This window comes from Oncorhynchus nerka, linkage group LG2, assembly GCF_034236695.1.
Source record: "Oncorhynchus nerka isolate Pitt River linkage group LG2, Oner_Uvic_2.0, whole genome shotgun sequence".
NCBI lineage: Eukaryota > Metazoa > Chordata > Actinopteri > Salmoniformes > Salmonidae > Oncorhynchus > Oncorhynchus nerka.
In genome coordinates this window covers 80,830,271-80,855,058 of record NC_088397.1, presented here as the reverse complement: position 1 = coordinate 80,855,058, position 24,788 = coordinate 80,830,271, and the positions used below count along the sequence as shown (strand labels likewise).

The following is a 24,788-nucleotide window of genomic DNA, read 5'->3' as shown; positions in this document are numbered from 1 at the left end:
TTTTTGTTCCACCTTATGTTATTTTTTAGTGCTACATTGATATTGTTTACTGCATTGTTTGGTTTGGAGCTTGCAAGAAAAGCATTTCACTGTATTTATTATTGTGACATTAAAACTTGATACATTAACTATTCCTTGAAAGGATACATCTCTGCCTCCCACTGAATGCATTTATAATATCTGAACCTACTGGAGTAAAACTAGCTAAGTCCATTCATTCTATTATTTTCTTATTTTGATCCCTAAATAATATTTCACTGGAATATTGCTACCATGATCTCATACTTGTCTCAAACACGCCCATGTGTCGCAAAAATATGACGTCAAAATTGCTTACATGTCTGAGGGAGTTCTATTACGCGGGTTCAACCGGGCAATGTGCCTTACAATCATCGGGTGAAAGCGGTGAGGTAATCTTAGCAGTTCGGTAATGTTGTTGACAAGGCAGCATGGTGCATCGTCCAGAAACATATAACATCCCTTTTCCATAAAACACATGTTTGAATTGTCAAACTATTTTTCATTGGGAAGGCAGATAAAACGTTTTTTTCAAAAGCAGTCACTTTTGCATGTGAAAACACAGAATCCTGCTCATTACATAATTTTGTTTTGAGCCGATTTCGCTATCGGACAGAGCAGGGCACCCGGCTCAAGCACGGGAGGCAGGCCGTTTCCTTATCGAATGGGATCAACTTTTAGCCAGTGAAAATCAAAACAACACGGGCGCCCGCTTGAAATTAATCGAACCTCCTCTCTGTGTTGACAGTGGACCTCCTCGGTGTTACTAACAGAATGGCTGTTGATATAACTTTACTGTTCAAAGCCAGTGTAAAAACGGTCAAAACCCGAAATAAAGCTATGGGAGTAGTGTTTGATTCGCCTAAAGATGAAATATTCAAGAAGAGCAGACCGAATAACGGATTTTCTCTCAAGGCGAAAGAAGTGGTGAGTGTCCATTCACTGGCAATACTGCACTGGCTAACGTTAGTCTTGCTAACTAGTTCATTTAGCTAGCTAAGATATTTGTTGTTGTAATTTATTTCCATAACATTTGTAGCTATAGACGGGGGAAATAAAATGTAGGTAAATCAATAGAGTTCGGTTGCCGTTATAGGTAACGTTAGCTAAAGGTTTCTTAACTAGCTTAGTCATGAACGTTTCCTAGCTAACCAACGTAGATGGCTATCTAATTTAGGCCTAAAGTTAGGTCTATGATGTGCTCTTAGTCATGAACGTTTCCTAGCCATCTACGTTGGTTAGCTATCTAATTTAGGCCTAAAGTTAGGTCTATGATGTGCTCGCTGCTTATATTATTTGACCTCTAACTTGCTAAGTTACCAAACCAATACAACGTTGCTCAAACGTTCAGTACTTTGCATGTAACTAATTAGCTACCTGGCAGCATTTGACAGGTTAGTGGTGTCTTCCAGAAAGATAAACAAGACGAGCTGTGGTTTAACGTGACCACGCCCCCGAGTAGGGTACAGCATTAGTGCACTCCTGCTACTCCCATGTAATTAGCCTAACTTTGGCGGTATCCTGAGTAAACTACTGACACATTATTTTTTTCGTTTCAACAAACGTTTTCAGAAGCCTCATTTGTCTTTATTAACATACTTGGCTGTCACAACAACTAAACATTAGCATGACACTTATTCTGCCACTCTCTGGGGAGGTTCCCATTGCTTGGAAGGCAGCCATTGTGTGTCCTTTATTTAAAGGGGGAGGTCAGGCTGATCCTAACTGTTATAGGCCAATTTCTATTTTGCCCTGATTATCAAAAGTGTTGGGAAAACTTGTCAATAATCAACTGACTGACTTTCTTGATGTCTGTAGTATTCTCTCAGGTATGCAATCTGGTTTCCGCTCAGGTTATGGATGTGTCACTGCAACCTTAATGGTCTAAAATGATGTCACCATTGTCCTTGATTCTAAGCAATGTTGTGATGCTATTTTTCACTTTGTCAAAGCTATTGATGAGGTAGATCCTTCCATACTTGTGGACCTCCAAAACAAAGGTCATGTGGTTTGGTAAGGAGAATGCCCCTCTCCCCACCGGTGTGATTACTACATCTGAGGGTTTAGAGCTTGAGGTAGGCACCTCATACAAGTACTTAGGAGCATGGCTAGATGGTCCGCTGTCCTTCTCTCAGCACATATCAAAGCTGCAGGAAAAGGTTAAATCTAGACTTGGTTTCCTCTATCGTAGTCACTCCTCTTTCACCCAAGCTGCCAAACTAACCCTGATTCAGATGACCATCCTACCCATGCTTGATTACGGAGATGTCATTTATAGATCGGCAGCTAAGGGTGCTCTCGAGCGGCTAGATGTCCTTCACCATTTGACCATCAGAGACCACATCACTGCTCTGTATACTCCTCTGTAAATCTCTGTATACACCTCGGAAGACCCACTGGTTGTTGATTATTTATAAAATCGTCTTAGGCCTCACTCCCCCCTATCTGAGATATCTACTGCAGCCCTCATCCTCCACATACAACACAATTGTTTTGCCAGTCACATTCTGTTAAAAATGCTGTGCGGTAGCAGAGAGAACAGTCTGACTTGGGTGACTGGAGTCTGACAATTTTTAGGACCTACCTCTGACACCGCCTGGTATAAGAGGTCCTGGAGGTCCGGGTTGGAGCGAGCCGGTCGCATCCGCGCTTCGGTCTGCAGGTTGTATAACTTTTTCATTACATTTCATTATAGTACAACGGTCTGATTTGTCTAATCTTAGCAATTTCTTCTTAGCTAGCTACATAGTCGTCGTTGTATCAAAGATAATTGCGTAATTATCGTATTTCGTCGTCTCCTATCTGCCCAACACGTTCACCGTCTACCGTAGCACTGTAGTAACTATCACACTCAACTGAACGACTTGATTAGTGTAGTGTTAGCTAGCTACATAGTTGTCTTTGCTGTCTTCGTATCCAAGATAATTGTGTAGTTAGAGTGTGTAGTCTTAGAGTGATTATCTTAATTTACCGAGGTTAGCTAGCCAGCTATTTTGTCGTCCTTAACGTAGGAGACACTCCTAGCTAGCCAATAGCTAGCCAACGTCTACTGAATAGAACTTTCGCATTCCGGTCGCATTCCGCTTCGCTCCACAGGTAGTATCATATTTTCATTTCATTTCATTACAGTCCCAACGGTGTGATTTGTTTGATCGTAGCTAGCTACATAGCCGTCTTTGTTTCAAAGATAATTGTGTAGTCTAGAGCGATTTTCTAGGTTAGCTAGCCAGCTATTGTCGTTCTCCTAACGCAACGTAACGTAACCAACACTGCTAGCTAGCCAGCTTGCCCCCGAAAAGCAGCATTGTAGAAACTTCACACTCAACGGAACGACTTTATTAGGGTAGTGTCAACAACGCAGCTAGCCTACCTCAGCAGTACTGTATCATTTTAATCATTTTAGTCAATTAGATTCTTGCTACGTAAGCTTAACTTTCTGAACATTCGAGACGTGTAGTCCACTTGTCATTCCAATCTCCTCTGCATTAGCGTAGCCTCTTCTCTAGCCTGTCAAATATGTGTCTGTCTATCCCTGTTCTCTCCTCTCTGCACAGACCATACAAACGCTCCACACCGCATGGCCGCGGCCACCCTAATCTGGTGGTCCCAGCGCGCACGACCCACGTGGAGTTCCAGGTCTCCGGTAGCCTCTGGAACTGCCGATCTGCGGCCAACAAGGCAGAGTTCATCTCAGCCTATGCCTCCCTCCAGTCCCTCGACTTCTTGGCTCTGACGGAAACATGGATCACCACAGACAACACCGCTACTCCTACTGCTCTCTCTTCGTCCGCCCACGTGCTCTCGCACACCCCGAGAGCTTCTGGTCAGCGGGGTGGTGGCACCGGGATCCTCATCTCTCCCAAGTGGTCATTCTCTCTTTCTCCCCTTACCCATCTGTCTATCGCCTCCTTTGAATTCCATGCTGTCACAGTTACCAGCCCTTTCAAGCTTAACATCCTTATCATTTATCGCCCTCCAGGTTCCCTCGGAGAGTTCATCAATGAGCTTGATGCCTTGATAAGCTCCTTTCCTGAGGACGGCTCACCTCTCACAGTTCTGGGCGACTTTAACCTCCCCACGTCTACCTTTGACTCATTCCTCTCTGCCTCCTTCTTTCCACTCCTCTCCTCTTTTGACCTCACCCTCTCACCTTCCCCCCTACTCACAAGGCAGGCAATACGCTCGACCTCATCTTTACTAGATGCTGTTCCTCCACTAACCTCATTGCAACTCCCCAAGTCTCCGACCACTACCTTGTATCCTTTTCCCTCTCGCTCTCATCCAACACTTCCCACACTGCCCCTACTCGGATGGTATCGCGCCGTCCCAACCTTCGCTCTCTCTCCCCCGCTACTCTCTCCTCTTCCATCCTATCATCTCTTTCCTCTGCTCAAACCTTCTCCAACCTATCTCCTGATTCTGCCTCCTCAACCCTCCTCTCCTCCCTTTCTGCATCCTTTGACTCTCTATGTCCCCTATCCTCCAGGCCGGCTCGGTCCTCCCTCCCGCTCCGTGGCTCGACGACTCATTGCGAGCTCACAGAACAGGGCTCCGGGCAGCCGAGCGGAAATGGAGGAAAACTCGCCTCCCCTGCGGACCTGGCATCCTTTCACTCCCTCCTCTCTACATTTTCCTCCTCTGTCTCTGCTGCTAAAGCCACTTTCTACCACGCTAAATTCCAAGCATCTGCCTCTAACCCTAGGAAGCTCTTTGCCACCTTCTCCTCCCTCTTGAATCCTCCTCCCCCCCCTCCTCCTCCCCTCTCTGCAGATGACTTCGTCAACCATTTTGAAAAGAAGGTCGACGACATCCGATCCTCGTTTGCTAAGTCAAACGACACCGCTGGTTCTGCTCACACTGCCCTACCCTGTGCTCTGACCTCTTTCTCCCTCTCTCTCCAGATGACATCTCGCGTCTTGTGACGGCCGGCCGCCCAATAACCTGCCCGCTTGACCCTATCCCCTCCTCTCTTCTCCAGACCATCTCCGGTGACCTTCTCCCGTACCTCACCTCGCTCATCAACTCATCCCTGACTGCTGGCTACGTCCCTCCCGTCTTCAAGAGAGCGAGAGTTGCACCCCTTCTGAAAAAACCTACACTCGATCCCTCCGATGTCAACAACTACAGACCAGTATCCCTTCTTTCTTTTCTCTCCAAAACTCTTGAACGTGCCGTCCTTGGCCAGCTCTCCCGCTATCTCTCTCAGAATGACCTTCTTGATCCAAATCAGTCAGGTTTCAAGACTAGTCATTCAACTGAGACTGCTCTTCTCTGTATCACGGAGGCGCTCCGCACTGCTAAAGCTAACTCTCTCTCCTCTGCTCTCATCCTTCTAGACCTATCGGCTGCCTTCGATACTGTGAACCATCAGATCCTCCTCTCCACCCTCTCCGAGTTGGGCATCTCCGGCGCGGCCCACGCTTGGATTGCGTCCTACCTGACAGGTCGCTCCTACCAGGTGGCGTGGCGAGAATCCGTCTCCTCACCACGTGCTCTCACCACTGGTGTCCCCCAGGGCTCTGTTCTAGGCCCTCTCCTATTCTCGCTATACACCAAGTCACTTGGCTCTGTCATAACCTCACATGGTCTCTCCTATCATTGCTATGCAGACGACACACAATTAATCTTCTCCTTTCCCCCTTCTGACGACCAGGTGGCGAATCGCATCTCTGCATGTCTGGCAGACATATCAGTGTGGATCACGGATCATCACCTCAAGCTGAACCTCGGCAAGACGGAGCTGCTCTTCCTCCCGGGGAAGGACTGCCCGTTCCATGATCTCGCCATCACGGTTGACAACTCCATTGTGTCCTCGACCCAGAGCGCTAAGAACCTTGGCGTGATCCTGGACAACACCCTGTCATTCTCAAATAACATCAAGGCGGTGGCCCGTTCCTGTAGGTTCATGCTCTACAACATCCGCAGAGTACGACCCTGCCTCACACAGGAAGCGGCGCAGGTCCTAATCCAGGCACTTGTCATCTCCCGTCTGGATTACTGCAACTCGCTGTTGGCTGGGCTCCCTGCCTGTGCCATTAAACCCCTACAACTCATCCAGAACGCCGCAGCCCGTCTGGTGTTCAACCTTCCCAAGTTCTCTCACGTCACCCCGCTCCTCCGCTCTCTCCACTGGCTTCCAGTTGAAGCTCGCATCCGCTACAAGACCATGGTGCTTGCCTACGGAGCTGTGAGGGGAACGGCACCTCAGTACCTCCAGGCTCTGATCAGGCCCTACACCCAAACAAGGGCACTGCGTTCATCCACCTCTGGCCTGCTCGCCTCCCTACCACTGAGGAAGTACAGTTCCCGCTCAGCCCAGTCAAAACTGTTCGCTGCTCTGGCCCCCAATGGTGGAACAAACTCCCTCACGACGCCAGGACAGCGGAGTCAATCACCACCTTCCGGAGACACCTGAAACCCCACCTCTTTAAGGAATACCTAGGATAGGATAAAGTAATCCTTCTCACCCCCCTTAAAAGACCTAGATGCACTATTGTAAAGTGGCTGTTCCACTGGATGTCATAAGGTGAAAGCACCAATTTGTAAGTCGCTCTGGATAAGAGCGTCTGCTAAATGACTTAAATGTAAATGTAAATGTACTGGGCCGTACGCACTACCAACTGTAGTGCCTTTCGATCGGAGGCCGAGGAGTTGCAATACAAAGCATTGATGAAACCAGTCAGGATGGTGCAGCTGTAGGATGAGGACCCATGCCAAAACTTTTGTCTCCTGAGGGGGAATAGGCTTTGTCATGCCCTCTTCACAACTGTCTTGGTGTGTTTGGACCATGATTGTTTGTTGGTGATGGGGACACCAAGGAACCTGAAGCTCTCAACCTGCTCCACTACAGCCCCATCGAATAGAATGGGGGCATACTCGGTCTTCCTTTTCCTGTAGTCCACAGTCCTCTCCTTTGTCTTGATCGTGTTGAGGGAAAGTTTCTTATCCTGGCACCACACGGCCAGGTCTCTGACCTCGTCCCTATAGGCTGTCTCATCGTTGTCCTTGATCAGGCCTACCACTGTTGTGTCATCGGCAAACTTAATCATGGTGTTGGAGTTGTGCCTGCCCATGCATTCATGAGTGAACAGGGAGTACATAAGGGAACTGAGCGCGCAGCCCTGGGGCGGTACCCGTGTTGAGGATCCGGGTGGCGGATGTGTTGTTACCTACCCTTACCACCTGGGGGTGGCCCTTCAGGAAGTCCAGTTTACAGTTGCAGAGGGAGGTGTTTATTCCCAGGGTCCTTAGCTTAGTGATGAGCTTTGGGGGGCACTATGGTGTTGAATGCTGAGCTGTAGTCAATGAATAGCATTCTCACATAGGTATTCCTTTTCTTCAGATGGGAAAGGGCAGTGTGGAGTGCAATAGAGATTGCATCATCTGTGGATTTGTTGGGACGGTATGCAAATTGGAGTGGGTCTAGGGTTTCTGGGATAATGGTGTTGATGTGAGCCATGACCAGCCTTTCAAAGCACTCCATGGCTACAGACGTGAGTGCTACGGGGTCGGTAGTCATTTAGGCAGGTTACCTTTGTGTTCTTGGGCACAGGGACTATGGTGGTTTGCTTGAAACATGTAGGTATTACAGACCCGGCCAGGGACAAGTTGAAGTTGTCAGTGAAGACACTTGACAGTTGGTCAGCACATGCTCGGAGTACATGTCCTGGTAATCTGTCTGGCCCTGTGGCCTTGTGAATGTTGACCTGTTTAAAGTTCTTACATCGGCTACAGAGCGCGTGAGGACAGCCATCTGGAACAGCTGATGCTCTCATGCTTGTTTCAGTGTTGCTTGCCTCGAGGCGAACATATGCAGACACATACCCACTTGCCCACACACACCCATCCATAGAACAGTTATTGACTTACATGCTATATTTAAGCAATAAGGCACGAGGGGATGTGGTATACGGTATATATATAGGCCATATACCACAAACCCCCGAGGTGTCTTACTGCTATTATAAACTGGTTATCAACGTAATTAGAGCAGTAAAAAATACATGTTTTGTCATACCCGTGGTATATGGTCTGATATACCACGACTGTCAGCCAATCAGCATTCAGGGCTCTAACCACCCAGTTTATAAATCCTCTTTTTAATATTGTATTTTCAGTGTCCCCGTATCTCATTGGCATTGGCTAATTATAACATTACTTTCTAGAGAAGAACAGTTACTTGGAGACAATAGTCTAAATTCTATTAGGGGGAGGGAATATTGTCTCAACTTACTAGAAGCTTGCTTGTAAGTTGATCTATCAATTTTAAAAGCTTAATTTTTGTTTTGTTGTTTTAAATTTTACCCCCTTCTCCCCAATTTCGTGGTATCCAATTGTTAGTAGCTACTATCTTGTCTCATCGCTACAACTCCCATACGGGCTCAGGAGAGACGAAAGTTGAAAGTCATGTGTCCACCAATGTGTCGGAGGAAACACAGTGTACCTGGCAACCTTGGTTAGCGTGCACTGCGCCCGGCCCGCCACAGGAGTCGCTGGTGTGCGATGAGACAAGGATATCCCTACCGGCCAAACCCTCCCTAACCCGGACGACGCTATGCCAATTGTGTGTTGCCCCACGGACCTCCCGGTCGCGGCCGGTTACGACAGAGCCTGGGCGCGAACCCAGAGTCTCTGGTGGCACAGCTGGCGCCACCCGGGTGGCCCTTAAAAGCTTAATTTAAACTATGTTGTCTGGCTTCTACATATAAACACAGTTTTGACGGTACATGACGGAGTTACCATCTCCGATGCGTCATATCGGTACGTGCATGTGCCTTCCCCTGGATTTCTTTCAGCTTTTTTTCAGGCCTAGATCGCAAACACATCATTGGTGTTGAAATAAAGAGAATAAGTGTGCCGCATGCAGCATGACCACTGTGATATGGAGAGGTCAGTTCCCCGACATGAGTGTCATGGATACAAGTCCCATCAAAGGCCCCTTGAACAACTCCTCTGGATTTCCCAGGGGCTTCAGCTCTTGATCCGTTCCTGATGTTCCCACCCATCATCGGCAGGAGAAACGAGCCCAGTCACACAGCTCCACACAACTATACTTTGTTATGCTTTGCTCACCCCTGTTGCAATGATATTGGAAATGGTGGTGTAATAAAAGCAGGGATGCTGATTTGAGGGAACTCAAACTTAGCCTGTGGTGCCTGTCCATACTCTCCCCACCCCGGGCCCACACCCTCCCGCTGTCTGCCCTACTGCTACCGATATCATCTGAAATGATCTCGGTGAACTAACGTTTGGAAAATTTTCAATTGTGACTTTGGAATGTCCTGACTACATACAGTTATGTTGTGGTTTTCATCCGCCCCCACCCGCTCATCGTCCTCTCTGTACAACTTCAGATACGGGCTACATTTTTTGTGTGTGCGAGCCCTCTCTTCGCATGTTTGATTCCATAAACATGCTGCAATAACATTTTTCTTTCTGCTTTCTAACAATTTCTTGAGGAAAGCCGATCCTCCCAAGAGCCAGTGATTAAAGGTGGAAGATCAAAAAAGAGAAAATATTAAATTAGGTCCCCAGTAACAATGTTGATGGCCGGTTCCTAATGCTGAACAGATGTGGCCGCCCTCCCAACACATGTACTGCCTTCTCAGTTTTCAGTGACACTTCACTAAACAGATAGCAAAAAAACAAAAAAAAAGTAAACAAATATAAAGTAATGTGTATAGATTGCTTTTTTCATTAAAAACGTAACCCTTTGTGGAAAGTTATTTTTGAAGAAGGCGAAGCGAAAGGCTCTATGGACTAGTAAGAGGGTTAGTGTGTGCAGGGTGCGGTGGTTGGGGGGGGGGGGGAATCTTTTACCTTGTTGGGGGCACTGTGATCTCAGTTTCACCGCTCTCCTACTGGTCTTCACAGCAGGCTGGCCTTCTCCTGTTTAAATGGAGGAGGTCACCCCAAAATGGTTAAATTGTGTGTAGAAAAATAGCCTTTGGCTACCCACTGTGCCTTCAGCAGTGCTGTTCCAAAACGGAACAGTTTTTTACTGTGTATTCTTTGAATCTCCAAAAAGTGCGGCGATCAGCCAGTGCTTAGAAGTATGCATTATTGCTAAACTGGAGCGAGGCAGGGGGTGATCTCATATGGCGAATTTGAAATGGAATTGATAATCTGTTAAATTCTCAAAACATTGAGTTACATTTGGAAAACTCTGTTTTGTGTTTGCAGTGAGCTGTGAACGTCTCTCCTATTGGAGAACCTCGGGCTCTTGAACAGAATAACTTTGGATTCTGTCAGAAAGTTTAAGTGCTTCTACAGCGCCGTAAATGTGACGCTCTGGTGGAATTTAGCTGCTCTGAAATTAGAATACCGTACCCTAGGCTATATTTATTGGCCCTATTACATGAGAATCCTAATTTGAGCAGTAAATAAATCTCTTCACCCCATTTCTTCCAGTTGACACAGACCAAGTTTTCACAAGTCACCCCACAATAATTGCCATGAACCTGCATCGGCTGTCATGATGATCAATGAACCTGCATCAGCTGTCATGATGATCAATGAACCTGCATCAGCTGTCATGATGATCAATGAACCTGCATCAGCTGTCATGATGATCAATGATCAATGAATGGTGAGGACCTGCCTTACAACAGGTCTACAAGACCTCAGTCCAGACTCTCAGCCTATTGCGGACAGTCTGAGCACTGATGGAGGATTTTGCGTTCCCGGTCTTTTTTTTTTTTTTCAGAGTCAGTAGAAAGGCCTCTTTAGTGTCCTAATTTTTCATAGCTGACCTTAATTGCCTACCGCCTGTAAGCTGTTTATGTCTTAACGACCGTTCAACAGGTGCATGTTCATTAATTATGGTTCATTGAACAAGCATGGGAAATGGTGTTTTAACCCTTTACAATGAAGATCTGTGAAGTTATTTGGATAATTTAATATAATTTTTACGAATTATATTTAACGAATATTTTTTTGCTGAGTTTAGTAACCCAAACAAGATTTAAACACTTTTTTTTGTTATTCACCCAATGTTTGCAGGTCTGTTGAACCCACAACATTATTGGGTTTTTAAAATGATACAGCCATAACCATTTACGCAAAGACTTCAAAGTAGCAAAACAAATAAACAGCCATTCCAATTCCCTAAAAGGCTTTTTTGTGTGTTCATTGGAGTGTCACCTATGCACTTATTATTTCTATTCAAGAATAAAGCCAATAATTCATTTTTATTGTGATTCATATGAATGTATCCATTCAGTATAACACTAAGTGTTTAAAAAAAATGTATGCTCATTTTTCATAATCACAAGGTTATACAGTGGGGCAAAAAAGTATTTAGTCAGACACCAATTGTGCAAGTTCTCCCACTTAAAAAGATGAGGTCTGTAATTTTCATCATAGGTACACTTCAACTATGACAGACAAAATGAGAAAAAAAATCCTGAAAATCACATTGTAGGATTTTTAATGAATTTATTTGCAAATTATGGTGGAAAATAAGTATTTGGTCAATAACAAAAGTTTATTTCAATACTTTGTTATATACCCTTTGTTGGCAATGACAGAGGTCAAACGTTTTCTGTAAGTCTTCACAAGGTTTTCACACACTGTTGCTGGTATTTTGGCCCATTCCTCCATGCAGATCTCTTCTAGAGCAGTGATGTTTTGGGCTGTTGCTGGGCAACACGGACTTACAACTCCCTCCAAAGATTTTCTATGGGGTTGAGATCTGGAGATTGGCTAGGCCACTCCAGGACCTTGAAATGCTTCTTACGAAGCCACTCCTTCGTTGCCCGGGCGGTGTGTTTGGGATCATTGTCATGCTGAAAGACCCAGCCACCTATCATCTTCAATGCCCTTGCTGATGGAATGAGGTTTTCACTCAAAATCTCACGATACATGGCCCCATTCATTCTTTCCTTTACACGGATCAGTTGTGCTGGTCCCTTTGCAGAAAAACAACCCCAAAGCATGATGTTTCCACCCCCATGCTTCACAGTAGGTATGGTGTTCTTTGGATGCAACTAAGCATTCTTTGTCCTCCAAACACGACGAGTTGAGTTTTTACCAAAAAGTTACATTTTGGTTTCATCTGACATTTGACATTCTCCCAATCTTCTTCTGGATCATCCAAATGCTCTCTAGCAAACTTCAGACGGGCCTGGACATGTACTGGCTTAAGCAGGGGGACACGTCTGGCATTGCAGGATTTGAGTCCCTGGCGGTGTAGTATGTTACTGATGGTAGGCTTTGTTACTTTGGTCCCAGCTCTCTGCAGGTCATTCACGAGGTCCCCGCGTGTGGTTCTGGGATTTTTGCTCACCGTTCTTGTGATCATATTGACCCCACGTGGTGAGATCTTGCGTGGAGCCCCAGATCGAGGGAGATTATCAGTGGTCTTGTATGTCTTCCATTTCCTAATAATTGCTCCCCCAGTTGATTTCTTCAAACCAAGCTGCTTACCTATTGCAGATTCAGTCTTCCCAGCCTGGTGTAGGTCTACAATTTTGTTTCTGGTGCCCTTTGACAGCTCTTTGGTCTTGGCCATAGTGGAGTTTGGAGTGTGACTGTTTTGAGGTTGTGGACAGGTGTCTTTTATACTGATAACAAGTTCAAACAGGTGCCATTAATACAGGTAATGAGTGGAGGACAGAGGAGCCTCTTAAAGAAGAAGTTTACAGGTCTGTGAGAGCCAGAAATGTTGCTTGTTTGTAGGTGACCAAATACTTATTTTCCACCATAATTTGCAAATAAATTCATAAAAAATCCTACAATGTGATTTTCAGGATTTTTTTTCCCTCATTTTGAACTTTCTCCATTGTTTGATTTATCCCTTTGCCACTGTTGCCATGAAAATTGGTGCATTCTCTTCAGGTAGGGCCAGCTCTACTTCATCATAGCAACACTTTGCACAAACACGGTACATGCATTGTTTGTTCTTGAGATCACAATGGAATACAGTAACATGGAAACGCTTGAGGTTTTCAGCAACCCGCTTTGGCTCAACCTGTCAACTAGAAGTTTCACATTCTCGTGATTGAGACACGCTCAGGTGTTGCGGTCATGTGCCTTTGTCTCTGTAATGTAAAATGGCTGCAGTCGTAAAAACTGTCTGTATGACAGCGAGTGTCCCATCCACCTCTGAATTGTACTCTGCATGAAGTTATTTTAGAGATTTAATGAGTATGCGCCTCTGAACCTTCTTGTTTTGCGTGACCGTGTCTTTCTTCCCTGAGAGAAGATGACTATTTTCATCTCTACTGAGAAATGCAATGACCTGTGTTTTCCTCACTAAAGACATTTTTCTTTTCCCCCCGTGGCCTGATTTTTCACTTAGATTGCATTTGAGTTTATTTGACCTTTTGCATGCCCTTTCGGAATTTGTCACTTTTTTGGTGTGATTGTTTTAGTTGCATTTCCAGTTGGAGAATTGTCTTCTTTAGTTCTCCTTTTTCCTTCTGCAGCCACTTGCAACGCTTTGATACCTTTTTTAAAATATTTTTCTTGAATGGAGGAAGCAAGTGGTTGCTCCAGTGTTTGAGATTGAGTCTCAAGGGATTGCTCCTTGGGAGTCAAGGATTCAGATGCTTGCTCCAGCTCTGGAGGCGCAGGTTCATGTTGTACTTGTAGAAGTTGTTCAGGGGGCTGCTCAAAAGAGTTTCCTTCAGTGGATACTGGAGTTAAATTCATCACCACATTTATTTGTGGTCATTTTTTTTTCACAGCTCCTTTGATTTAATCTGCATTTTTTCCCCCTCTTTTTTTTCAGCATCAGATTGTGTCATTGTATGGATTGGTGGATGATCAGGAGTGACATCATTCTTCCTTCTCTGATGGCAAATTATGACACTGGCACAGAATAGGATTCGCATCCATTAAATGTTTAGTAGTCTGTTAATAGTAGGCAATACAATGATAACACTTAATCAACGTTTAAAATTTAAATCAACTCTCCCTTTCTCTCTCAAACATGTTTTGTTTCTATTTCATTGCTAATGTTAATATTGATCACTTTACTATAATTTGAGCCTGCTTTACGTTGCATTTAGTTGCATTATTACATGGTTATTACATGTTAGTTTAACAATGCATAATTACAAGATTAACAAACTGGTACATTTCTATTCAATGCAGGTACACAAATGCAATTTCAAGATACCTACATAAAATGCCCATCAAACTACTTCAATTCAAATTTATAAAGTCTCGATTTTTCATAAAGTGCCCCAAATGTGAAGCAGCTATTAACTAATATAATTCATAATCCATTTTAATCCAATATTTGTGTGTTTGATATTATATGAAATAATATAATCTATCAATTATACCTTAACTGCAGTGCAATAAAACATTAACTACAGTGTAATAGTGCAACTTAATGTTAAGTGTTATCCACCCAGCTTTATATCGTATTATATCCTATTCTGTTGCCGACAGTAGCATAAAACCATGAAAACAATACCTTGCTTTATTTCTGGCTAGTCTTTCCTCCCTAGCAACTGGATCTGCGTTGATTTTTTGTCTGTGCCGTGCAGCCACTTCTTATTAGACAACGACATCTACAGTATAAAGATAATGTGCCTTGTAACACCTTAAAATGCCATAAAATAGTTTTAAAATGATGATATTCAGTATTCATACAACAAGTACATTTGAATTGCATGATTAAATGTTGTAAACTAGTGAGAACATGGGATAACAAATCTACTGTCATTCAGCATAACGGGTGACATTGTGGTATAACATTAAACTTTTTTTGTGCTGAAGGCACAATCAGCTGAAGGCTGATTATCATGAGATATGCTTTAGAATTTATTTGTACCTTTGTTATACTGAATGACATTGATGAAGTGAAAATGTCCGGACAAAAGTTATTCAAGTTAAAATATTTTTTCGATACAGTATGTTGGCCATTATTCTATATATTGTTCCAAACACTAACACAATTATGCCATGGGTGTTCATTTATATTTTTAGGATGAATTTCTACATTTTAAAAACAATTTTTTGTTATTAGAATTTTTACCCGGACAGTTACACTGAAGGACATTTTGACACTTTTAGAGCTTAATAACTCCCTTAATTTAATAGTTTGCATCACAGATATTTCTGGGTCAAAAGGGGGGTAAGAGTTGAGTGATTTAATATTATATTTATTTTTCTATGTTAAATGAATGGTCTTTGGACACCAAATTTACACGTCTCGTCTTTGACCCTTATATAAATTATAAGCAATATAGACCGCATACATGGTTAATATTTGCCATTTACCTCTGGTAGATCACATTTATCAATAAAAGCGCTATTCATTTTTTTTTAAATTAAATTATTTTTGTAAACAATCTAAGACGTGGGTGGTATAAATCATGTATCTTGAACAAATATAAATGAAACACGTTTTTCATCGCTATAGATGTTTTTTGCTTTGAACTGAACAAATTGGAAGGACACATTTTACATACAGTATTTTATGGAAATAATAAATGAGCCCAATTGAAAACAAATGGGGGCTGGTCTACACACCACATGAGGGACAGAGTTTTTACTGTGTGTGTGTTGCAAATGTATTTCTTGCACTTGATGCATGTGTACTGTGTCTTCCTGTCCTTCTTGGTTCCACCCACATGGCAGCGCTTCTTCTTGTTGCTACCGGTTGCAATCTAGAATGATGAAAACTAGTGATCCACCGATTATTGATTTTTGGCCGATACCGATATGTGTTATTTTACATGCCAAAAAACTGTACTAGACTCTTTTTAAGCACTTTTAAAGAGGTACTTTTGAAGGTAACCCACAAATTCCACTATTGTGCCTAATCCTTATTGTGGCTAGCTTCACAACACATAACATGGTCCGGTCGAGCCTCACTAGCCAGATAAAGCTAGCTGGCTGCTTATAACGTTAGCTTTGGGCAACAAGGTTAAGTTGCTGGCTAGCTATTTATTTTCATGAACTGAAGTTCAATTTCAATAGGCGAACAACAAGTGGCTACCTAGCTAATACTTACTCACAAGATTCCTAAATCATTGCTAAGAATAATGAAAATGACTGCAGTTTCTACTGGTCATTGTTTTCCGGCTGGTTGTATTGGTGCTAGCTAGGTACCAAGCTAAAGCTAGCTACCCCAGACATTGCGGGCGACAGTGCTACTGATAGTGGTCGTGCTTGGCTTGCACATGCAAATTCAGAACACACAATATTCTATAATAGAACTGTGTTATTTGACGTGTCAAATTTAAATATTTAACGGGTCAAATAGTGTTATTTGATGTGTATCTTTTTTGACACGCAAAGACCCAAACAGAGGTCCATAGTATGTCGTGAAGCTAATAGCATTGACGCTATTATTGTGTAACTCCAGTAGGGCAACGTCTGAAAAATAGTCGGCGAAAGCCAACATCAAACATGACAGAGAACGGTTGATTGTCAAGGGCAATGAATTCCATTATCTTAGCTTTAATGGATTTCGCCTTTTGAGTTGTCTCGCTGAAATGTTCTTACTCTTTCAAATGACTACTCGACATGTTGACTGCTCGATCCATACAACAGACATTGTGGGCTAGGTTAGGAATGCTGTGTTGCGCAAAATTTTACATGGCGCCATTACGTCATGTACCTACGTTATATAGGTATGCACGTCAGCTTTGACATCGGTATTGTTGGTACTGTGGGTCTGGCGAATGAGGCACCAGCATCCTCCTCCTGAATTCTCTTCACGATGGCTGCAGAAGCTGGGGTTCTTGGGATATGTTGCCTCCTCTGGATTTGAGGTCTTACCAATGCCTTGCCCAGCTCCTCGACAAAGAGCGGTCTCCTCTGGAGCTTCCCTCTGTTCCAATCTGGGTTCAACACCATCCAGATGTCAAACGTTGTATCCCGAGCTGTCCAAAAAGTTGAAGAATATCACAAGTGGCCAGCTAAGCATTCTTCTTTTGCAGCTGTAGCCAGTCACCAGCTTGTCTAAATATCTACCCCTCCTTTTGTGGCATTGCAATCCATTATTTTTTGATGTTCCCGGCCACAGATTTTCACATCCCTATGCAGCATACTCATGAGTACCCCATTTTTGCCTTTTTTTGGCACGTTGGACAAGGCCGTGAACACAAACTTAGAGGAATTGATAGTCCTGTTCTGTGTATTCAACAGCTGAGGTGGGAGCTCTGGCTTGTTTTTTTGTACTGTTCCTACCATCGTCAGCTTCCTCTTGAGGAGCTCCTGTCCCAGCTTATGTCCCTGCTTATGCAATGTATAAAAGTTATCGTATGTGATGATGTAGCCACGGAGTCCCTGTATCACATCCAGGGCAACCCACATTCCTTCGTTCTTCTCAGGGGCTCCTCCATCTGGTTTCCCCCTATACACTTGCAAATTCCATGCATAAGATGAAGCTGCATCACAGGCACCCCAGATCTTGGTTTCGTATTTTGTGAGCATGTATTGCCTGAAGGGGCAGCGACCCCTAAATGGTATAAGCTGTTCATCAACCGTAACGTTGGGCCCAGGGTTGTAAGACAGGGGAAGGCGGTCCACCCACTTGTCCCACACTGACCTGATTGCAGCTAGCTTGTCTCTCTGCCGCCGAGCTCGTCTGGTGTCTTGGTTATCAAAGCCTGGAAATAATGTGAAAGTTTTCCATAGACATTGTTGCACAGAAAAGTTATCTGCCAGTTTCTGCATCCCACAGGGATTTTGTGGATCTATTCAAATGGCTACCCAAAGTATTTGCATTATTCCTAGGAAAAATGCCCTGTCTTAGATCAGTTAGGATCACCACTTTATTTTAAGAATGTGAAATGTCAGAATAATAGTAGAGATTTATTTCAGCTTTCACTTCTTTCATCACGTTCCCAGTGGGTCAGAAGTTTACATGCACTTGGAACATTGCCTTTTAAATTGTTTAACTTGGGTCAAACATTTCGGATAGCTTTCCACAATAAGTTGGGTGAATTTTGGCACATTCCTCCTGACAGAGCTGTTGTAACTGAGTCAGGTTTGTAGGCCTCCTTGCTCGCACACACTTTTTCTGTTCTGCCCACACATTTTCTATGGGATTGAGGTCAGGGCTTTGTGATGGCCACTCCAGTACCTTGACTTTGTTGCCATTTTGCCACAACTTTGGAAGTATGCTTGGGGTCATTGTCCATTCGGAAGACCCATTTGTGACCAAGCTTTAAATTCCTGTCTTGAGATGTTGCTTCAATATATCACATAGGTTTCCATCCTCATGATGCCATCTATTTTGTGAAGTGCACCAGTCCCTCCTGCAGCAAAGCAACACGACAACATGATGCTGCCACCCCTGTGCTTCACGGTTGGGATGGTGTTCTTCGGCTTGCAAGCCTCTCCCTTTTTCCTCCAAACCTAACGATGGTCATTATGGCCAAACAGTTATATATATTTTTTTCATCAGACCAGAGGACATTTTTCCAAAAAGTATGATATTTTTCCCCATGTGCAGTTGCAAACCGTAGTCTGGCTTTTTTATGGCGGTTTTGAGGCAGTGGCTTCGTCCTTGCTGAGCAGCCTTTCAGGTTATGTCGATATAGAACTCGTTTTACTGTGGATATACCTGTGTCCTCCAGCATCTTCACAAGGTCCTTTGCTGTTGTCCTGGGAATGATTTGCACGTTTCACACAAAAGTACGTTCATCTCTAGGAGACAGAACGCGTCTCCTTCCTGAGCGGTATGACTGCTGCGTGGTCCAATGGTGTTTATACTTGCGTACTATTGTTTGTACAGATGAACGTGGTACCTTCAGGTGTTCGGAAATTTCTCCCAAGGATGAACCAGACTTGTGGAGTTCTACAATATTTTTCCTGAGGTCTTGGCTGATTTCTTTTGATTTTCCCATGATGTCAAGCAAAGAGGCACTGAGTTTGAAGGTAGGCCTTGAAATACATCCACAGGTACACCTCCAATTGACCCAAATTATGACAATTAGCCTATCAGAAGCTTCTAAAGCCATGACATAATTTTCTTTAATTTTCCAAGCTGTTTAAAGGCACAGTCAACTTAGTGTATGTAATCTTCTGACCCACTGGAATTATGATACAGTGAATTATAAAATAAATGATCTGTCTGTAAACAATTGTTGGAAAAATGACTTGTCATGCACAAAGTAGATGTCCTAACTAACTTGCCAAAACTATAGTTTGTTGACAAGAAATTTGTTAAGTGGTTGAAAAACGAGTTTTAATGACTCCAACCTAAGTGTATGTAAACTTACAACTTCAACTGTACATTTTACCTCAACTAACTGGAGCCCCCGCACATTGACTCTGTACCGGTACCCCGCAGTATATAGTCTCACTATTGTTATTTTACTGCTGCTCTTTAATTACTTGTTACTTTTATTTCTTATTCTTATCTGTATTTTTTTTTTTACTTTTAAACTGCACCTCTGAACCTAAATGTATACACAAAGGAGATGTATCACCCCCTTCCAAACCAGCAGCATCTTCTCTCTGTTCTCTCCTGAAAGCTAGTGGGGCTCTTACACTAGGGACCTACTGCCACATGCTGGTGAGGTGTTGCAAAGCAGAGACACGTTGGCTTGTATGGAATTTAAGAATATGATGTTTGTCATTTTGATTTGAAGTAGATTTCAAATAGCAGACCAGTGGTCTAGTGACCCTGGATTGTAGGTCTACTATGTGTGTATTGTTTAAAAAAAAATGCTGGGTATTATTATTGCGCTGTTGGAGCTGGAAACACAAGCATTTTGCTGCACTTGCGGGATTTGCAAATCTATGTACGCGACCAATAAACCTTCACTAGAATTGTATTTTATTTACAATAATTAGCATGTTATGGGATTATAGCTGTGAGAAAAATAGTGAAAGTGCCTGGGAGAATTGGAAAAACAACAAACACTCAGGCCTTTGACGGTTGGAGATGCCCAGACACAGTGACAACACACGCCTTTCAACCATGGGAATGTTTCGCTTCACTCAACCCTTTTACAAGCACAGGTGCTCTAAATAACATTTGATCCCTTAAACCTGCTTGATTCTAATTGCCCTGAAGCAATGGCACACCTTAAGACTAAACTGTCTAAACTGCTTGGAGTAACCCTGGATTGTAAATTGCCATGGTCAAAACATATTGCTACAACAGTACCTAAGATGGGGAGACGTCTGTCCATAATAAAGCGCTGCTCTGCCTTAACACTATCAACGAGGCAGGTTCTACAGGCCTTGGTTTTGTCGCACCTGTACTACTGTTCAGTAGTGTGGTCAGGGGCCACAAAGAGGGACTTTGGAAATTGCAGTTGGCTTAGGACAGGGCAGCACGGCTGGTCATTAAAAGTACATGGAGAGCTAACATTAATGACATGAATGTCAACCTCTTATGGCTCAAAGTGGAAGAGCGATTGACTTCATCATTATTTGTTACATGCCACCAGAGCTCTCTTCACAGTCCCCAAGTCCAGAACAGACTATGTGAAGTGCAGAGTACTACAAAGAGCCATGACTACATGGAACTCTATTCCACATCAGATTTAAAAATCAGGTAAAAATACACCTTATGGAACAGTGAGGACTGTGAAGTAACACAGGCACATGAATACACACACATGATAACATATGCACATATGCTCTTCCTCCCGGGGAAGGACTGCCCGTTCCATGATCTCGCCATCACGGTTGACAACTCCATTGTGTCCTCGTCCCAGAGCGCTAAGAACCTTGGCGTGATCCTGGACAACACCCTGTCGTTCTCAAATAACATCAAGGCGGTGGTCCGTTCCTGTAGGTTCATGCTCTACAACATCCGCAGAGTACGACCCTGCCTCACACAGGAAGCGGCGCAGGTCCTAATCCAGGCATTTGTCATCTCCCGTCTGGATTACTGCAACTCGCTGTTGGCTGGGCTCCCTGCCTGTGCCATTAAACCCCTACAACTCATCCAGAACGCCGCAGCCCGTCTGGTGTTCAACCTTCCCAAGTTCTCTCACATCACCCCGCTCCTCCGCTCTCTCCACTGGCTTCCAGTTGAAGCTCGCATCCGCTACAAGACCATGGTGCTTGCCTACGGAGCTGTGAGGGGAACGGCACCTCAGTACCTCCAGGCTCTGATCAGGCCCTACACCCAAACAAGGGCACTGCGTTCATCCACCTCTGGCCTGCTCGCCTCCCTACCACTGAGGAAGTACAGTTCCCGCTCAGCCCAGTCAAAACTGTTCGCTGCTCTGGCCCCCCAATGGTGGAACAAACTCCCTCACGACGCCAGGACAGCGGAGTCAATCACCACCTTCCGGAGACACCTGAAACCCCACCTCTTTAAGGAATACCTAGGATAGGATAAAGTAATCCTTCTCCCCCCTTAAAAGACCTAGATGCACTATTGTAAAGTGGCTGTTCCACTGGATGTCATAAGGTGAAAGCACCAATTTGTAAGTCGCTCTGGATAAGAGCGTCTGCTAAATGACTTAAATGTAAATGTAATGTATGTACAGTCATGGCCAAAAGTTGAGAATGACACAAATATTAATTTTCACTAAGTCTGCTGTCTCAGTTTATATGATGGCAATTTGCATATACTCCGGAATGTTATGAAGAGTGATCAGATGAATTGCAATTAATTGCAAAGTCCCTCTTTGCCATGCAAATGAACTGAATCCCCCAAAAACATGTCCACCGCATTTCAACCCTGCCACAAAAGGACCAGCTGACCTCATGTCAGTGATTCTCTCGTTAGCACAGGTGTGAGTGTTGACGTGGACAAGGCTGGAGATCACTCTGACATGCTGATTGAGTTCGAATAACAGACTGGAAGCTTCAAAAGGAGGGTGGTGCTTGGAATCATTGTTCTTCCTCTGTCAACCATGGTTACCTGCAAGGAAACATGTGCCGTCATCATTGCTTTGCACAAAAAGGGCTTCACAGGCAAGGATATTGCTGCCAGTAAGATTGCACCTAAATCAACCATTTATCGGATCATCAAGAACTTCAAGGAGACCGGTTCAATTGTTGTGAAAAAGGCTTCAGGGCTTCCAAGAAAGACCAGCAAGCGCCAGGACCGTCTCCTAAAGTTGATTCAGCTGCGGGATCGGGGCACCACCAGTACAGAGCTTGCTCAGGAATGGCAGCAGGCAGGTGTGAGTGCATCTGCATGCACAGTGAGGCGAAGACTTTTGGAGGATGGCCTGGTGTCAAGAAGGGCAGCAAAGAAGCCACTTCTCTCCAGGAAAAACATCAGGGACAGACTGATATTCTGCAAAAGGTACAGGGATTGGACTGCTGAGGACTGGGATAAAGTCATTTTCTCTGGTGAATCCCCAATCCGATTGTTTGGGGCATCCGGAAAAAAGCTTGTCCGGAGAAGACAATGTGAGCGCTACCATCAGTCCTGTGTCATGCCAACATTACAGCATCCTGAGACCATTCACGTGTGGGGTTGCTTCTCAGCCAAGGGAGTGGGCTCACTCACAATTTTACGTAGGAACACACCCATTAATAAAGAATGGTACCCACACATCCTCCGAGAGCAACTTCTCACAACCATCCAGGAACAGTTTGGTGACGAACAACGCCTCTCCCAGCATGGTGGAGCACCTTGCCATAAGGCAGAAGTGATAACTAAGTGGCTCGTGGAACAAAACATCGATATTTTGGGTCCATGGCCAGGAAACTCCCCAGACCTTAATCCCATTGAGAACTTGTGGTCAATCCACAAGAGGCGGGTGGACAAACATAACCCCACAAATAGGACAAACTCCAAGCATTGATTATGCAAGAATGGGCTGCCATCAGTGTGGCCCAGAAGTTAATTGACAGCATGCCAGGGTGGATTGCAGAGGTCTTGAAAAAGAAAGGTCAACACTGCAAATATTGACTCTGCATCAACTTCATGTAATTGTCAATAAAAGCCTTTGACATTTATGAAATGCTTGTAATTATACTTCAATATTCCGTAACATCTGACAAAAATATATAAAGACACTGAAGCAGCAAACTTTGTGGAAATGTAATATTTGTGTCATTCTCAAAACTTTTGGCCACGACTGTACACATGGATTTTGCGTTGTAGATATGTGGTAGTGGAGTATGGGCCTGAGGGCACACACTTAGTGTGTTCTGAATTCATTAATTCATGTATTATAATGTTTTTAAAATGGTATAACTGCCTTAATTTTGCCAGACCCCAGGAAGAGCAGCTGCTGCCTTGGCAGGAACTAATGGGGAGCCATAATAAATACAAATACAAGACGTCTAGGCCTATTTGTTTTCTGGGAGAGGAGATGGGTTTCAAGCAAATTGTAGCTCTGTATGAAAAGTAAAAAAATATTCTCAGAAAACCCTGTTAACACAGCGATTTGGTCACTAAAAGAAAAAGATTGGATCGAAGACAGTGGGCTTTGGCTTTACCAAAACAATCCAGCTCACCATGGGCTTCTGTCACAGTCAAAGTCATTGTGTCATTTTCAATACTTCGCTTGTCTGGATTATTTTCCGTTTTTTCTTTCTTTTCTCAAACAGAGCCTGCTGTGTGTGGACTCACACACACTTCTGTCCTTCCCGCGCTCCACTCTGTGGATGGGGAACAATTAGGTCTTTTTCGATGTTGCCTGTATTACAGGATTAAATATTGGATTCCACCGAGTTTCCTCTGGTTTTCCTGCGCACATCTTTACTCTGACATTTTATCTGTGATAAATAGTTGACAGATTAGGCATATTTGAATGTTTTCTGTCAGGGCAGCTATATAGAAGCGTATCATTTTATTTACTGGTACTATTTAACAAGGAAATTGCCCGTTTGAATTTGCTATGTCCTGCCGTTAACTAATAGTAATTGGTAAACATTCCGAATGGATAGAGAGACACATGGACAAGGTTTGCCTGTCAGTCAATGAAAGCAAAGTTGTGTTGTTTTTTTGGCCTAACTTGAGACGTGTGAGCAAGGCCTGAAATTAACTCTTTGGTCCACCAGTGAAGGAATGAAATCCACCAACCTCTGACTTCTTACCAGCATTTGGTTGTGCGAGACATGGTGTGCGAGACATCGTTGAGAGAGAGGCCTACTTCTCAAGATACCGCATCGTTATCTCATAAGCCCTTTAGATGTTTACACTGGTTTGGTAAAAATAAAAAACAAAGGGGTTCCAGGTACATCTTACCAATGAAAGTCCACAATGATGGCCAAAATCATGAAGAGGAACTGTGATGTAGTCAACAAATGGAGAAGGAGACATGAAGAAATTGATAAATGTTCATGTTATTTATTTTCTATTCATATTGACAGATCTCTAACATCACCAAGCTGAAAGACTTTCTACTGCAGCACAGGAAGGACTATGTCAATGCTGGAAGGTAAGCCTCCTATCAGGTTACCGAACCATGTCCTGTTTACTGTCTGTTTTCTGTCCATTTCAACTGTATGACTTTCATGTGGCTAATCCATTTTCACGTTTGACCCCAAAAATGCCCCCACCAAGGTTTCAGCTCGGCCTTCGTGTGGATTGTGATATATTTAACCGTTGACAAAGTAATTGATGTTTCGGGAAGTTTACATACTTAGGTTGGAGTCATTAAAAGTCGTTTTTCAACCACTCCACAAATTTCTTGTCAACTATAGTTTTGGCAAGTCATTAGGACATCTACTTTGTGCATGACACACGTAATTTTTCCTAAGGCTAATTGACATCATTTGAGCCAATTAGAGGTGTACCTGTGGATGTAATGTTTTTTGCGAAAAGTGCACATAAATCCCAGAACAACAGCAAAGGACCTTGTGAAGCTGCTGGAGGAAACAAGTACAAAATTATCTATATCCACAGTAAAACGAGTCCTATCAGCAAGGAA

General features: G+C 43.8%; 1 protein-coding gene across 3 annotated transcripts in view; it reads left to right on the top strand.

The window, feature by feature from the left end:
* Positions 1 to 428: 428 nt before the first annotated feature.
* The window catches only part of LOC115143412 (syntaxin-18-like), a 37,481-nt gene continuing 13,121 nt past the window's right edge, over positions 429 to 24,788 (top strand). The window contains exons 1-2 of one of the 3 annotated variants that reach the window (XM_029683820.2): positions 429 to 945; positions 24,229 to 24,296. In XM_029683820.2, coding sequence (XP_029539680.1) covers positions 793 to 945; positions 24,229 to 24,296 — 221 coding nt within the window. In that variant the 5' untranslated portion in view covers positions 429 to 792. Of the gene's footprint in view, positions 946 to 2,668; positions 2,681 to 24,228; positions 24,297 to 24,788 lie in introns of those variants that run through there. The other 2 variants (XM_065003417.1, XM_065003416.1) reach the window with 2 other exon arrangements.